The 17,662-nt window shown below is 44.1% G+C and overlaps 1 protein-coding gene across 1 annotated transcript; it reads right to left on the minus strand.

Annotated features, from left to right (window-relative positions):
- Positions 1-1,794: 1,794 nt before the first annotated feature.
- Positions 1,795-17,662, minus strand: LOC140158992 (CDGSH iron-sulfur domain-containing protein 1-like). Its single transcript, XM_072182293.1, has 3 exons — positions 17,531-17,662; positions 14,796-15,010; positions 1,795-3,283 (listed from the first exon to the last, which is right to left on the minus strand). Exons 1-3 carry the CDS (start codon positions 17,535-17,537, stop codon positions 3,191-3,193), a joined length of 315 nt encoding a protein of 104 aa, XP_072038394.1. The 5' UTR covers positions 17,538-17,662; the 3' UTR covers positions 1,795-3,190.

The raw sequence follows: 17,662 nt of genomic DNA on the forward strand, positions 1-17,662 counted from the left end.
CTGCTGTACTGGGCTATTCCAATTGCAATAAATCCAAACACCTCCTACATGTATGCAAGACATGACCTTAATGTTCCACACCAGGGGTGTGAATATCAAATGGGGTTCCTCTTAATGGGCAATTCCATTTGACATCTACACCCTCTGTGTGGGAGATTAAGGTCATGTCTTCCATAGGGGGTGAGTAGATTTCAACTGCAATAGCCCATTGATCAGGTGCCAAAATTATAAGTTAACCTACACATATTCAAAATCCCGTATAAAAATAATAATTGCATTATTTAGTATTGCATGCTATAACATACCAACATCTGCACATTTTTTTTCCAATTTAAATATACCAACATACCAGGGTTTTAAATAAAATCAAGATTATTTAAGATTTCTAAACACTATAAAGTAATTCTTCCTATCTGTTACCTAAACTGAAAGGCAAATGGTTGTTATACTGGCACTATTCATCCAATATAATCAAATCCAGCAATACACTCCTGTAAATTTCCAACCTGAAAAAGGCCAGTGTTAATGTTCTAATTTTAACATAGAGTGATTATTACACTATCTATCCATACTGTTAACACATAGGCTTAATTAATATTCATTTCAACAACTGAGTGTGTCCAACAGGTTGTTTCTTGAGATTGAGCCCTCAATTATGGCAGAAAAAATAACACCACCAGCTATATGGACAGCAACATATTATCCATATGGTACCTAGAATTTGATTTGAAATTACTTGGTACTCTAGGTCGGTAAACAAGAGTAAAGTTTGATCTTTTCCTAGAGAAGTTCTTTCCAGAGGGCTGAGCTTTCGGAACTCTAGCGAGTGCCATCTTCAGAGCAAAGAAGATAGCACTCACTATCCGAGTTCTGAAAGCTCAGCCCTCTGGAAATAACTTCTCTAGGGAAAGATCAAACCTTACTCATACCTAGAATTTGTTAGCGAAGTGATGCACAATTTTATTCAGAAAGCTTAATAAATAAAACAAAGCTATGAGACAATATAGAATCGCAACATGGACATCAGTTAATTGCAAAATTATACATGTAGAGTTGTAGACTTACGGCAAAATAGGACATTTTATGAATACTTATTACTATACTGTTTCAACTCAAGTTTGGTAGCGACATAAGATGCTTATTTTGCTGGTCGCAATATTGAATTGCAAATAGTTTGTTTCAACTCAAGTTTGATAGCGACATACATGTAGATGCTTCTTTTGCTATATCTGTCGCAATATCAAATTGTACATGTTAACCTTATAAGTAACGCCTATGCGGTTGGTTTGTCAGCATGCTTTCAGCACAGTACAAGCATTACCATCACTACCAAACTTAATGGGGTACTACACCCCTGCCCAATTTTGTGCCTATTTTTACATTTTTCTCAAAAATTATAGAGCATTGGTGACAAGTAAGATATGTATATTATAGGGGCAAGGACTACAACTGCTACACTGAAATTTCAGCACAGACAACAGTTGTGGAGTTACAGTCAAAAATGAGGGAAAACCAATATTTGATCAATAAATCAATAACTACTTGCCTTGAGTTGCTGAATTTTCAGTGCAGTAGTTATAGTCCTTGCCTCTATAATATACCATATCTTACTTGTCACCAAGCATTATAATTTTTTTTAAAACACAAAAATAAGCAAAAAATTGGCTAGGGGTTTAGTACCCCCTTAAGGTGACATAAACTATCATAATAATTAATAATGATTGAAACTCTCAGTTACTCCTTTAGGGTTGCCAAGCTATAATTATGACCATTTTATCATAAATGAGTTTTTCCATCACACATCAACATCAAAACATGATTTTTTCCTTTTCATAGGTTACCAACACATTTTATGAGGGCAAGAATTATCCACAGACATTTTACAAATGTTTTTGTTAATTATTTTCATGCAACCTTTTTTTTCCACTACCACTACCATTACAAACTACAGTTACCCTTAAACTTTTAAGATATCCCTATATTTTTTCTCATAGAATTTCACACTACATGAAGAGATAAAGTCAAATTGGTGTTCAAGTAGTCATGTCAAGTTCTATATCTTTCAATGAATGTTACTTATGCAGTCGACACCAGCCCTTAATATTTGTGAATTTCACAGAAAGACCTTCATGTCAATTTTTGGGTGTTATTCTGCAGTGTTAGAAAGAACATGGTACTATTATAAAGTTGGAGAGTAACACCAAGTTGGATTTTGCTGTGGAAGATTCGAACCAGTGCATTGATGCGGTTGCGTCACCAGTGTATGGACAAATCGCCCTTCTACACACGTGTATATATATGCCCCGTGGGATTACGTCAGCACGACTCGAATCTGCCACTACAAAATCCAACATGGTGTTACTCTCAACTTGAGATGAGACACTCTATATAACAGGCAGTACATTACTACTTGAACTCAACTTTGACAATATCCAATAATTGGAGGTACCACTTCAAGCATCTAAAGGGTAGTGTGATGTGCACTTGGCATGCAACAATCAATGATAGAACTGGCAGTTATCTTATGTCAAAATCCTCCATCTTTGAAAGCCAGATTCAGGTCAAAACCAACCATACAATGTAGTTTGATCAGAGATATAGTATGGAAAACCCCATCAACAATGTCGAGCAATGAATGGTAAAACTCCCCAACACTGAAAATTATGTGATGCTGTATCATTTAACATTGCTCCACAATAATACAGCAGTGCTGTACATAACAATATGCAGCACAAGTGTGTATCACGTGATGCTAAAATTGGCATCTTGAATGATTATTGTTATGGACAATCAACACATAACATGATGCTTCACCTTACATCTTTGATCCAACTTTGAAAGCCATGGACTCACCTTGTTGAAAAAATACACAAATATTGCTGGTACAGATTTTCTTCTCATAATACATGTCAAAGTATGATCTTATTTATAGGGATTGCTTAAAAACACAACTCGGTGTCTTGACCGCGCCCTGCCAGAACCAACATTTTATCCACTTTGGTAGTTGCCAGTTCTGTCTGGGTGCCAGTGGTCAACCATGGGTTGGGCCTTGAAGCCATCCCTTACTGCATGCTTGCTAATAGGTTAGTCCATCATCACCGATCATTTAAAACCAAGTGCACATCATTGTGCATAGGATTTGGAAGAAAAGATAGACATCTGTTAATTTATCATTAGTGGTAGGATGTTACTAACTGTCAGACTTCTTTGATAGGCATAGTGGGCCTACATTGTCCCCTGTCTCCTTGTTGTGCTTGTTGTGAGAGCCATCGCAGTATGGGAACTGTATTGAAAAAGAGAACACAAAGATATATGAGCAGATAATAGTCCCAAACAAAAATGTTTGGTAGACTCATAACCGGTGCGATCTTACCTTTCCGATGTTGATTAAGATACTTCTTGCATCGATCCCGAGATGCGGAAAAACCAATAGTCATTTTGTCCCACATAAATGGACGACGTAACAAAAAAAACCCCGATCCCCCGGTGAACTCACCCAAAAGGTGACGTCACACCATATGATCGTGCCTTATCCGACTTGGGATCCCCTACTCGGACCAAACTTGTAGGGGTGGCGGGGTCGGGATAATCAACATCGGAAAGGTAAGATCGCACGGTTATGAGTCTACCAAACATTTTTGTTTGGGACTAGACTCAGTACACCGGTCGATCTTACCGTTCCGATGTTGATTAAGATACTTCTTGCATCAACATCTGAAAGATCGATCTAGCAAGTAACCGGCGGATGGAGGTACAAGATTGGTCAGCATCTGATCAGGGATCGGGGCGGGTAACGATGGTTTTCGCGAGGTGAAAATATTTTCCCCAGCGGTCGGAAAACAAAAAGACCACGCGATCACAGACATAAACCTCCTTACTTAAAAAGTTTGGTGGTTAAGAATAGCGACACTGGTTCTTACCATGCTGAGTATTCTGTATAGTCTGAAAACCTGGTACCCGTACACCACCGTATTATGATCGCCCGAACAATGTCCCGGTAAACCTCCGCCCGTCTCTGATTACTAACGTAAGCGGAAGTATCGTAGAGAAGAGCGAAGGTGGCTTCCGGGACACCGCCTACTAGATCTCCTCAAGGGACAACCGAGCGGTATACCCATGATGAGATAGCTACGTGTCGAGTGGGTGCGTGGGGCGCGAAACCTTCGCGATCCCCCGGACCCCACCAACACCTGGACCAGCCATTGCGACAGCGGCTGGACCGAAAACTCTGTAAGGGTGATGAATGCGGTCGTGAGTCCCTCGCAAGGCTTGTGTTCGGAAGAAATAGTGCTGCAGCGCCTTATCGGACACCCCAGCCTATCTTTGGCTTCAGCCGAACCTTGCCCAACCCTGGGGATTGGAGAGGGACGAATGTCGGTATGCACCGCGCCCGTTCGTGTCACGAGAACAGAGCGCCCGAAACAGTGTCGCTCCAGTGTTTGTGAACACGGAAGCTAACCTCGAGACCGTGTGCAACTCAGCACCGCCGTCCCGAAGCCAACGCCAAACCAGAAATCCATCTTGAGAGTTACGTATTTAAGCGTCGCTTTTGACGGAAGGTCAAAAGGGTGACCCTTAAAGTAATCTAAGACTGTGTTGGGATCCCTTAGGAGGATCACTTTCCTTTTTGGTAGACACTCGTTGAACATACCGTCGAGGCGTAGACTAATAAGGGGGGGTATAATATGTATTTCAGACTTGTATGATCAAAACGGTGTCTTTCATTCACTAGACGAAATCAAAAGTAGGTTTCCACAGCCAGCCAGTGTTTGTATACAATATTTAGCTCTAAAACAAGCAATTTTAAAGACATGCAAAAATAAACAGCAGAATGCTATTAACAAGGACATATACTTTTATGATGGAAAAACTTTTGTTGCATTAATGAATTGCACCACACAATTATATAGGAAAGCTATGTTATCAAAGATTTCGACTAAACCAATATGTCAAACCTTTTGGGAAAATAAATTCAAAAATATGAAATTCAATTGGAGCAAAATTTGGAAAAATATTCTGGCAACAAAAGAACCTAGGCTAATGACATTGAATTGGAAAATAACCAGTAATATTTATGCAACAAAAGTCTTTCTTAACAAAATAGGAAAAGAACAAAGTAATGTATGTGAAATTTGTAACGAAATAGATTATATTGAACACTTTTTTTTTGGTTGCAAAAAAATAAAAAGATATGGAGCGAAGTGGACAAAATAATTTTGCAACACTACAATGTTAAAATTAAAACCACACAAGCAGATGTTATCTTTGGTTACTACCATGCAGGAAAATGTAATACTACAATCAATAAAATAATAAGTGTTAGTAAACTGTCAATTAGTAAATATCGTTACGGGAAATATCCCGATTTGATCAGTCTATTACATTCTGAATTAAGAATCAGAAAGCTTATGTAGTAAAAATTGTAGAAATTAGCAAAGTCAGAAATTAGTTAAGTGAGAACAAATGAGTTATGTAAATATATAATGTGATGAAATCAACGAAGCAAATAAAATAAAAGATTCAAAAAAAAATAAGGTAACCATCGGTTATGATAGTCGACCCGTCTCGAAACCTTGGTGAATGGAGAGGACAGCTGACTTATAGCTGGCCCCAGTGGCCCTTGAAGTCTTGCTTGGAACTTTTCTGTCAGAAACTCCGGAACTAGCAGCACAGAGGCTCTAGCGGAGAGCTATTTGTCTCATTGCACCAAGCGTAGTATGGAGCCAGACTCTGGCTATACGTGCGGAGGGTAGACTTCCGTCTAGCCCCGGCGATGAGAAAAACAGCTTCTGATGAAAAGTATCCCTCCGCTCTGCGCGTCCTGGTAAGGGCCATGCAGCTAACTGCAGGTGCTCTAGTGATAGACTGGGTACCTCCGCTCCGGGCATCCGGAGTAGATCTGGTACCTCGGGGAGTGCCAACGGCCTTGCCGCTAGCAGAATGACAATGCAGTCTTCCCACCCGATCTTGGTCACCACCCTCATGAGTAGTGAGATCGGAGGGACTGCATAAGCTGTCATCCTCCCCAGTCTATGGACAGGCGTCCACGGTGAATGCTTGGGGTCCGCGACCCTTGAGCAGTACACCGCAGTGGATGATTGCGATGAGATGCGAACAGATCTTTCGAGGGTGGTACATCCCTGAAGATCGTCTGAGCGACCTCTCTGCGGAGCAAGGGACCATTCTGCTGGTCCCGACACCCTTCCTCGTGACAGATTGTGCGCGAGGATGCTGGTAATGAACTTGCACCACCCTATCAGGTGTCGTGCATGCAGGCTCAATCGTGGTGGCCCGGAGCCCCCTTGTCTGTTGGGGTAGGCTACCACGGTTGTGTTATCCGTCAGGACAACGGTATGTGATTCCACGATCACCTCCTCGTGGCGAGGGAGGTTGATGTGAAACTCTGTCTCTATGGCCCCCATAGGCCCGAGGCGGAGTCTCCGTGGATGTGGACCCCCAGCCCGTTTTGGCGCTATGGTCGTCACTACGTGACATACCGGGGTGCAGGAAACCTGACACCCTGGGTCAAATTGGGCTGATGGGTCCACCACCAGAGTTCCTCTCGCGCGATCTCCGACAACGGAACCGCGAGGGATATTGGGTGACCTTTTTTTAAGGTGTAGTTGGGTAAGCCCTAACGTAGAAAGCGGCAGTACAGTACGAGGTCTACCATACTGGCCATTAGGCCTACCACCTTCATCCATGCCACAGCGGGTTTTGCCGAGACTCGGCCAAGAGTCAGGCACACCGCACCATGTTAAATCACCCGCTCGGGTGAGAGCACCGCGAACCCCTCCGTGAGGGTGATCTGGGCCCCTACAAATAGTGGTGTCTGCGTCGGGACCACGCTGGACTTTTTGAGCTGATCAAAAATCCAGGGTCCCGCACCCTGGGACTATCAACCCCATGAGACCCGTAGTCTTCAGTGGAGTGCGTCCGTATATGAGCCAAACGTCCAGGTAGCAACTGATGTTGACACCCCTGTGCTTCAGGTACGCTGCCACCGCTCTGACCAAGAGTGTTAAACACCCTGGGAGAGATGGACAGGCGGATGGCGGTATCAAAACTGGTAATTTTGATCCTGTACCTAGAAGCGCAGATGCCTCCGATCTTGAGAGGCGATTGGCATATGCAGATAGGCGTCCGAGAGATCTAGCGATGCTGTTCCCATGCCCCTGATGGGGCAGGCTAGCACCGAGGCGAGAGTCCCCATTCTGAACCTCTTGGGCCTGAAGAACGTGTTCAACAGCCTGCGGTTCCGGATGGGGCTCCCGTCGCCGGTCTTCCTTGGAGCCAATGGCTCCAAGATCACCCGTAGAGCGGGGTGACCGGGACAATCGCCCGCCGTGAGAAGCTGTGTGATCCCTGTCAGTAGTGCCCGGCGCTGGGGGCCGTCTGGCGGCACTACTGTGGACCTCTGAAATGTGCAGGCGAATGTGGGGAGACTGGGTTGCCAGTCTGTAACCCCCACTCACCACTGACCATACCCAGGCACTCAAAGAGATGGTTTCCCACCTCTGGGTGAAAGCCATAGCGGTCGTCCACTGGGAGATCCCCTGTGGAAAAACCGCTGAGCCCCCAGGAATGCTCTGCCTAGCTTCCCTTGGAAGGCGCTTGCTCTTCTTCGGGGCTTGCCAGCTGTTCCTGTGCTACCCTTGCGCCTCCCAGAAATGGGTGCTACAGAGGTAGTGGGCTCGGGTACTGTTGGTGGTGCACGGCCTGCTGAAGTCGGAGCTCCTACCCATGGTAAGGGCAGTTTCCGACTTCTTCAGAGTGCTCCGTTGGTAGCTTCTTTGCACGGTCCTCCACCGTGGCGCAGAAGCATCCAAAGAAAAAAAGGACCCTGCCTTTCCATCGCGTTGAGCGATTGGAGTGGCAGGCCCCACCCCCCGGCGCTGAGTGGACACCCTATGGGCTAGGCCCATGGAGCTCTCGTTGAGGCTAGCTGTTAGCACCGCTAATAGGCTCACCTCGTGGAAGAGCTCAGATGTTGTCTGGGCGTGATACGCGTGACGACATCTGGGTCCCTCTCGGATCCCCTCAGGTAGGTCCCGTGGTCCTCCGTGTTACATCGCAGAGGAAGCGTGCAAGCACGCGGCGTCATAGCTCTACTGAGCTCGACAGCCCTCGATATCTACCCGTGAGGTTTGCGGGAATGAGAGTGCAGGCGTCCCCTGTGAGGAAGCAGCAGCTGAGCATCCTACTGAAAGGATCCCCTGGTCCTCCTCCATGGACTCCCCCTTAGGGGTGTCGGAGGAAGATCAGTGCTGTTGCTCCCCTCGCGGGGCAGCGGGGAAGGAGATTGTAGTGATGTCACTACCGGACTCAGCTTCCGACTCCTTTCCCTCGCCCACAGTATCCGTATCATGCTCCGATGATGGCGGTAACTGAGGACGGGCATCTGAAAGCGGGTAAGAAGGCATAACCACTGTGTGGCTCGCCGACTACCTGCCAGCAGAAGAGGGAGTACTCCCGCAAGACCCTGAGGTATCCGCCATGGCACCACTGGGTCCGCATGCTCTCGCAGCCGTCGTCCTAGCGCTAGCAGCATGGGGCCTACCCTGATCAAGATCTGGGTTAGCCCCATGCCGGCTGGCCTGGTCAACAGCTGATGTTGGTACTGCGTGCCCATCGCTCGGCGACACTTGCCACGGTGCTACGCCGTGGAAGAAACACCCTGCGGCGGGTACCACGGGGCATACTCAGCCGGCAGCTGACCCTGAAAGGATCCGCCACCAGGGTAACCCCATGGTACTGCAGTACCAGGGCCCCAAAAAATGTTGACTCTTTCTGGGACCTTAAATTGTAATGGCCAATATTTTCTGTCAAATATGTGCGCGACGCACATCACGAGCGCGTAGCGCGAAGTCCACACGGCTGGGGTCCAGGGCCCGCCTTAGGGCCCTGGAAGCCAAAGGTATTTTGATGCTCTCTGGTGCGATCTGGGCCTAGTTTTGGACCATTTTTGGAAATGTTTAGGACTTTAAATTTCAAAACACATTAACACATATAGCATAAAATGACCTGCTATTGATCAAAATTGTGTGAAAATATGTAATGTTGCACCTTTAAATGGGTACCTTTTGTATTATTACAGTATGATATGAGTATAGTATTAGTAATACATAACAAATTTTATATAAATTATACATGAATGGATGGTCACCATCACACTGTAATGACATTCAGACATTGTGTCACAATTTGTGTGATTATGTCCTCCTATGTTAATAACTTATAAAATTTGTCAGTCAATTGAGGCAATAAATAAAACATGCCAACTGGCAAGTAGTATCAATCCTGTGTGTAAAATGTGTATTTATTACCCGTCTAGCATTAGTAGCATAGTTGTGTGTGAACAGTGTTATGCTGTCATAATCATCTCAACTCAATATCTCATACTTTGTAATATTACAATATTAATTAACTGTATTCATGTACAATGAATGAACTTAAGAAAATTTAACATGTTTATTGTGATGTATTAAGTATGAGATAATGAGACAGTGAGACTACAATTATACCAACTACGACAGGCCAGGGCGCGGGTTTTACTCATCAAATGACGAACTGAAAAGTCAAAGAATACGAAGATGCTACACCTTAATCACCCATCTTCTTGTCACATTACAATGAAAATAATAAATCATACTACAACAAAACTATTTATCATTTGCATCTGATTTCTTCATGAGTTTCTGCAAAATTCGGCAGCCATGCCAGCCATACCAATGCATACAGGCCCGGTCCCATCGTTGAATATTGTTGAATACGGCCAGTTTGAAAGTTGTTATTTGATGGAATCAAGTTCAGTATTAATATCCAGAAAATGATAGATAAATAAATGAAATCATTCACTCACCTTGGTACGTGATCAATCATTCGATCCGTGACAATATAATATGACACTGACAGCCAAGTGTAGCGCTAGGTCCAAAAGCTCGGGGTCCCAAGGGACCCCGAGCTAACAGAAAAATGCAAAAATGGGGGTCCCTAAAGAAATATCGGGGTCCCAACTATTCATAATTGTCTAGCCAATTCAATCTATTTGTGTGATACCATACTATTTTTTTTTTGGGGGGGCAGGGGTTTATTAAATATTATTGTATTTTTTTGTTTTTCTTTCATTCTTTTTCTTTCTTTACTTTCTTTTCTTTTCTTTTTCTTTCTTTTTTTTTTCTTTTTTTTTCTTTCTTTTTTTTTTTCTTTTTTTTCTTTTTTTTTTTTTTTTTTTTTTTTTTTTCTTTTTTTTTTTTTTTTTTTTTTTTTTTTTTTCTCTTCTTGCTTTTCATTTTTTCTTTTTTTTTTTTCCTTTTATTTTTTATTTCAATCAAATTAGTATAATTACCTAATATTTACCGCCTACCACTGGCTGCCCAATAATACTTTTTATACTGCCCTCTATTTTCTGTAGTTACCAGTAAACATACAATGGCTGCCAGAGATCTCGCCGTATTTTCGCGATATCACAGCTGTTTTGCTGTCAAAATTTTCACTCATAAAGCAGTATTACTGTGCATAATATTAATTATTGAACTAAATAAGGCCATAAAGAGGCATATAATAAGGTGGAAAACAATAAATAATAAATCTTGAAGTTGAGTTTGAGAGTTTGAAACTTACAATTTTTGCGATTTTTTTTTTTCATTTTTTTTTTTTATTGGCTTAAAAATTTTCTGCAGTTGTTAATTTCTTTCTGGGACCGCCGGTCCCGCGGTCCCGTGGATTTTGTGGGCCTGTGCAGTACCAGCACCGCCTCCCCCCCCCCTTGTTGCCACAGAGACTGTGGCGACTAATGCGGGTGCTGCGGTACCGGTGCGCTATCAGCGTGGGTACCCTTGAGGGTTCCCAACTGTGGACCGCTGTACCCTCGCCACACTCGTTCCCTGTTTGGGGATCAAGCTGTGTGCTGGCGTGTACCGCACGCAGTACTAGCATGGGTACCCGTGAGGTTCCGGCTGTAATACCGCTGTATCGTGGTTCCAGCGTAGGTGCCCGTGAGGGCTCCGGCTGTGTACCACTGTACCCATGCCTCACTGCGTTCCCCGCAAGGGAATCAAGCCGTGTGTATGGGTACCCGCTATACCGGCTGTCCCTTGGCTGAGGGAGCTTGCCTAGTACCACGGGTAGCTGGCGTGCATACCCCGATCAATCACCTCGCCACCTGAATAGGCAGCGTCAATCAATGGAGCTATGCCCTGTTGATTTGACAGTGATCGATCAAGAGAGGTGTCGACCCATTGGCGATAATGGATCACCCACGCTCCGCTGGCTCTCGAGGACATAAGTGGGTTGTTGATTAGCTAGGCTGTTCAAGCTACTTACTGTACCCTCTGAGCTTCGCCCAAGGTCGCTGTGTGTGGCGGACCACTCACGGCAGCTCTGGGCGGGTGCATAGCGGCTACCACTGAAGTCAAGCCGTGCTCGTCTTTGTAGCTGCCACCGAATGCACCTGGGTCGCTGTCCCGTGAGAGACTGCGAGCCCAACCCCTGAATAATCGCCAGCCAGTCCCTGTGGACAGCCAGCAGCTATTCTAGGGCCCAGGGTATCACTTTCGGCGGTCCCGCCATGGAGCGCTGCCGTGTGACAACCCCAGTTGGTTCTGCTAAGACTACACCCACAGCGTTAGCAGCGGTATCGTCTCTGCTGAACCCATGCATGCTAGGGTTCAACCCAGGCAAGCCGGGGTACCCTTGCATGCTGCCCGTCGCTGGCTACTACTGTGGCTGTTTGAGCCCGTAGATATGCCTGCAACAGGCGGGTGTCCTCCTGCTAAAAACCCGTGAGGATTTTTGGCTAGAGGACTGGTATCCTCCTGCTACAAACCCCGCTAGGGTTTTCGCTGGTGGTTACCGCTCTGCTGCCTGCTACTTTGCTCCGACGTATAGTCAGTGCTTTCGCTGGCTGCTGCGCCTTTGGGCGCGCTAGCAGTCCCCGAAGGAACCGCCTGCTTGTCCGGGGACGGAGCCCCTTAAGCAGACCTGCCATGACCCATAGGGGCTGTCACAGCAGAATCTACCGTATCGACTGGCATCCTCCTGCTGCAAAACCCGCTGGGGTTTTCGCTGGTGGTTACCGCTCGGCTGCCTGCTACTTTGCTCCGACGTATAGTCAGTGCTTTCGCTGGCTGCTGAGCCTTTGGACGCGCTAGCAGTCCCCGAAGGAACCGCCTGCTTGTCCGGGGACCGGAGCCCCCTTAAGCAGACCTGCCATGACCCATAGGGGCTGTCACAGCAGAATCCACCGTATCGACCTTACCAGTGCCCTTGGTAGATTCCTTCTTCGTCTTATGGCGATGATGGAGCCTATCCCAATCGTCAAGCTGGAACTCGGAGAGTCCTAAGCAAAAGAAAGACATCTAGAAGATCGTGAGCACTCCATGTGGGGGAAACAGAGCGGGTGTGGGTCCCGCTCCGTCACCAGGGAAGGGCAAGCCCGACATGGCCGAGGAAGCGAGGAGAAAAGGGAGGGGAACTACCCCCCAACACGTGACTCAAGCCCAGTAAGCAAACCTGAGCACGGAGGCTGGGCGCTAACGTTAGTGGTAAAGTAAGGACTGGCTAACTTTATTACTAAAATGTCAGACGGGTCCCTACCAATCCCCACCGTATGAATATCTGATTAACTCGTCTTATCGGACGGTAATGAAGACATAACGATAGAGTAATCACCCTAACATAGCAACAATAACCTACCGTACATGAAATACAATGTGTATGTACAAACATCTATTGTAACTTACAGGCTGCAATGGTTGTTTTACGTGGGAAACAAAATGAATGGCGTCAACGAGCGGCCATTTTGAATGGCTCGTGTGTCCCGTATACAAGCGGAGGCACGATATGTAGCTAAGTTTTGGATCGTTTTTGTCACTTTTTAAGCCAGAAAATGCCGTCAAAACTATCCTCAGCGAACAATACCGGTATGGTTTTACCTAAGGTGTGAAACTACAACCGTATATCTACCTTGGTCGAGAAATTGATACACAGTGCTATGAACAATCGATAAACACGTCTGTGTCAGTCGGAGACCAAGGAGGATAAGGGCGATCATATGGTGTGACGTCACCTTTTGGGTGAGTCCACCGGGGATCGGGGTTTTTGTTATTTATTCATTTATGTGGGACAAAATGACTATTGGTTTTTCCGCATCTCGGGATCGATGCAAGAAGTATCTTAATCAACATCGGAAGCGGTAAGATCGACCGGTGTACTGAGTCTGTCAATGTAGTGACAATTACATGTATGACATTTAGTTATGGTGCATAGTGGATGCACTAAATGGTTGTCACGCACAGAGCACAAACCAGCCTGTACAATATTACCGTATTCATTCCAATAAGCACCCAGGGCGCTTTACAAAGTCATTTTGGGTGGGCGCTTTTTTTTTACCTGGTTTACCTAATTTTTTCGTAAGGGCCATTTATTAGACAAATTTACCTACGTTTTAAACGGGACTTCAATCCTCAAGCTATTTCACTGTATCAACGTCTATCAGTCACTTCAACATTAATGGTATCTTTAGCAAATTGAAAATACCCTGAGTGGGCGCTTATTGGGGTATAGGCGCTTATTGGAATGGATACGGTACATGTATCTGTAGTTTGCTAATGACAACTACATGGAGCATGTGCCTTTACTAAAACTTGTAATTTTAGTCATTGACTTTGCTCTGGGACATGCAATTTTGAACTCATGGACCCCCAATAAGCTGCAGCACACACAAATGTCTAGTTATATATTTTGTGCCGGTTTTACTGGGATATTTGCGCTCAAAAGATAGGATTTCAGACTAATTTAGTTAAAAATGAAGGATGATTTATTTGATGGGCCAGTGTGTGCATTGCATGCAAGCTTGCATTTTACCCTATTTTTTACACTTTTTCAGGCTAAAACACAAGATGCACAGGGCAGTAATCGCTTTATTTTTTCTTCTATTAAGATTTTTAGGGGCACCCCAACCCCACGGCAAAATTTAGAGGGGATGTGTATCCCCCTGTTCCCCAGTTTTTTGGCCACCTATGTCTAGAAATAACAAAGGAAGAATTCTTTTCAAAAGCATGAAATATGAACTCAGTTTATAGCTGATTGGTTATACACACTGCAATGCAGTAGTTTTGGAGTCATAAATTGTATGCAAGACATGTTTAAGCCAAAATGACAAAAAATAACTGCCCTCTTGAGCCACTCAAATTCTCTGATTTTAGCTGTTTTTACCTACAGGTCTGGAAAAAATGGGATTCATTTTTCCCGGTTGGCTGGGAACGCTAGTACGCTACCTAGGGGGCCAAATATTGGCAATCCATTAAACATGATGAACACAACACTACCTTTTGTCTGATAGAACACAGTTGTAGTAGCTACAAATTTGAACGTTTGAGGACTTGTTCTCAAGTTGTAGATACTCCTGTAGGGTGCCTCCACAGTCCAGGGTTTTATTCTGGCAAGTTTGCATTAGTATAAAATACTCACTTTAACCTGTGTCACTGATGTATGTCATCTGTGATTGCTCAACTTATTCTACGCATCAGCTTTTGTCCAAAGAAATATTTAAAAAGACGATTTTTGAGTGATTTTTAATGAGCAGCGAAAAGTCCACTCCACAGACATGACTATGTACATGTGAATATGGTGATGAATGCACGCTAAATTGCGGCGACACATACACGTAGCTCCTTGGAACTCACGGTCGGGAGCTGTGAGTTCCAATTATTGGAACTAATACAAGGATAAGCCACTCATATTGCTACGGTATATGTGTTTACAAATGTTCCTTACACAATACACACACATACCTTGCTTGACTTCCAGCAGCGACAGAATGCTTGCTTGTCTCCAAGATCTTCAATGTCAAAGGAATGCACCACTTTCTCTGTGTCTTTCTGTACAGTTTGATTCACCTGACCTTTGCCCCTGGCAGCATCACAACCACCTCTCAGGTGCTGTACCGTCACATAGAGAATGGCAGCAAGACCTCCCACTGTAGGGATCCAACGAACCAAATCCATACCTGTATACAAACCATAATGGTAAAATAAAGGATATCATTTAACATAGTCCGCTAAGTCCGGGAATGTAGTGTACAATGAAAAAATATATGAACGGACCACAACTGGTCATATACGGTTCATAAAGATGTTTTAAAAGTGTTTGCTTCAGTCATAGGCCAGTGGTTTCCTGTTGTGACTTGTTGTGATGCAATCAGCCATTGATCTGAAGCCCATTATTTTCCCCCTAGAGGCAGTCGCTGCACCAGAATTTTTATTTGGGATAAGTTATTTGGGGAGGGGGCAAAATTCTATTCAATTTTTTTTTATTGGGGCGGAAAGTCTCGGCAACTGTATTGGTTAGATCAAGCATTAAAATGCTTTCAACTTTTGTACTGGATCGTTCTGAAAGCATCAAGTTTTTCAATGAAAGTGCCTCTGGCCCTAGTAGAGTAAAAATGGATACTTCTATGGCCAGAGTTCTAGGGCTAGAAACAGTGCCCAAAGCGTCTGTGCCAAACTCACTTCCCCGAGTTCAGGGGTGGAATTTAAGTAAAGTGCCACAGGAGTCCAAGTGGATTCTCGCAAGAGAGTTTTGCGAGAGTCCATGGATTCCCGTAAATGGATTCTCGTTGTACAATCTTGCGGGAGTCCAAAAGGTATTATATGTAGGCCTACGTAAAATGCATTCAAACAAACAAACTAACAAATAAACTAACAAAGTTAAGTTTTTAATATATGTGTCATCATACTCTCACTTCCATATTATGTCATTGCATCTTTGGCGACTTTTCCTTTATATTTTGCAGGCTTTGAGTTTTAAGGCGTGTTGAACTTAAGCGTAAGTTCGCTGATCCGATCATGTCCAGCGAGAGTCCACATGTACTCTCGCAATAGGATTTTACGGGAGTCTCTGCGAGAGTCGACTCTCAGACTCCTTGAAATTCCACCCCTCAAGAGTTTCAACCCGCTAAAAAATGTTTGCCCTCCCCTTTTGGCCTGCTAAAATGTTCCCCCCGCCTTGCTCGAGAAGTCTAACCAAGAATTTGCTCACCGATAGCTTCACATTCTAGGCTAGAGATCATTGCATTCAAAATCTAGTCGGATTTGCTGAAGCATGACACCGTGTAAAGCAATGGAAGTACAGAAATAAACACAGCCGATCAAGACAGGCGATTGCATCAAAAAAAGCTGCTAAAATTACACTTCAGCAAAATAGGCAAATCTTGCTCAAAAAATACTCATCGAAATAATTTCCATCCAAATTTCAACAAACAGAATGAATAACCTCTGGTGCACAAAACTGCACCGCTGTCCGAATGAAAAACCATAGCAAAGCACTCTAGCACCGTGGCCTCGAATGAGGGCACGGTGGCTCAGTGGTTACGGCCTTGGACTCATAATCTGAGTGAGAGCTTGCTCGACGTGCGTGGGTTCGATTCCCCGTCCCTTGGGCAAGGCGCTTTGCCTCGCTTGCCTCACCCCACCCAGGTGCAATGGGAAGCTGTTAGGGGTAGTCACAGTCATTGTACTAATGAACCCTGCGCCACTTGTAGGCTGCACACATGGTTTCGACATATTCTAATGACGGTGGAATTTAAATGTAAAGCGCTTTGAGCCTCTTTACGGCATAAAGCGCTACATATATATCTACATTTATTTATTTAACTATCGTGTGCAAATTCGAAGCTAGAGTTCTCGAGTAACATGCGGGTGACATCTTCTTACATGATGTAGGTATGCTAGGTGAATTAAAATTTGCCATCAAACTGCATCATTTTACATATCAAATTAAAGCCCTTGAGTAAAGAAAGCCAAAACTGAAAACATTTTTGTCATATTACTTTCCGTAACAAAGTTACATCTTGTCAAAGATTGACTTTCATCAAAAAGATTCTGCTAGCAAAATTCCCAAAAGCGGCATTGAGGGTGTTTCTAGATCTTAGTCTCATGAGCGATAGCAGCTTTTTTTAATGGAACTGCTATCAAAATCCTCTAAAATTCCATGTGCGACTTGATTATCACCATAAAAAGCATATATTTGGGTCAAGTGAAGTATAGAAAACATATTTATGTAGGTTTCCTTCACCGACCTATCCTCGAAAAAAATTCAAATTTCTATGTAAATATGCATTGTGTTTGGGCCCCGGTCTCGGCGAATTTCGCTGACTAGCAAATGTGTTAACTAAGGTTTGCCTGGGATACCTAAATGATGTACCGGTATGCCTGCTGAATTTTGCACCTTTAATTATATAAAAAATATGTGTTGGTACATCCATTCATTCATTCATACATATTTATTCGGCATGTACTATGTAGTATAATAATACCATGATACCTACTTGCAAACAATTTAGTCTTGGTTGTTCAGTCTGTGTTTGATTGTTGATAGTTTGAGTTGGTATTTTGGTAAGCTTACTCAAGTCAAGTCTCAAGACTCAAGTCATGCATGATTGTACATGTTGTAAAATGCACTGCAACTAGCACTGTAAAAATAATCCCCACTAAACTAAATGCTGAACTGCTTTAATGATATACCTTACCTTCCATTTTGTAGTTGTCAGAGTTTATTTTACTCTCGAAATTCAAGAAATTGGCAAGAGTTCGGGACCTTCTCGATTCCGCGATCTCTACACCAAATTTGCGCAGCTAATCAGATTCGGCAAATGGCGTTC

Source organism: Amphiura filiformis, chromosome 8 (assembly GCF_039555335.1).
Source record: "Amphiura filiformis chromosome 8, Afil_fr2py, whole genome shotgun sequence".
NCBI classification, from domain to species: domain Eukaryota; kingdom Metazoa; phylum Echinodermata; class Ophiuroidea; order Amphilepidida; family Amphiuridae; genus Amphiura; species Amphiura filiformis.

Bases quoted from the DNA above. Each gene is read 5' to 3' on its own strand.
- LOC140158992 (XM_072182293.1), bottom strand. The intron at 3,284-14,795 runs GTATGTGTGTGT...TTTTCAATACAG, and splicing joins GCTGCTGGAAGTCAAGCAAG to TTCCCATACTGCGATGGCTC.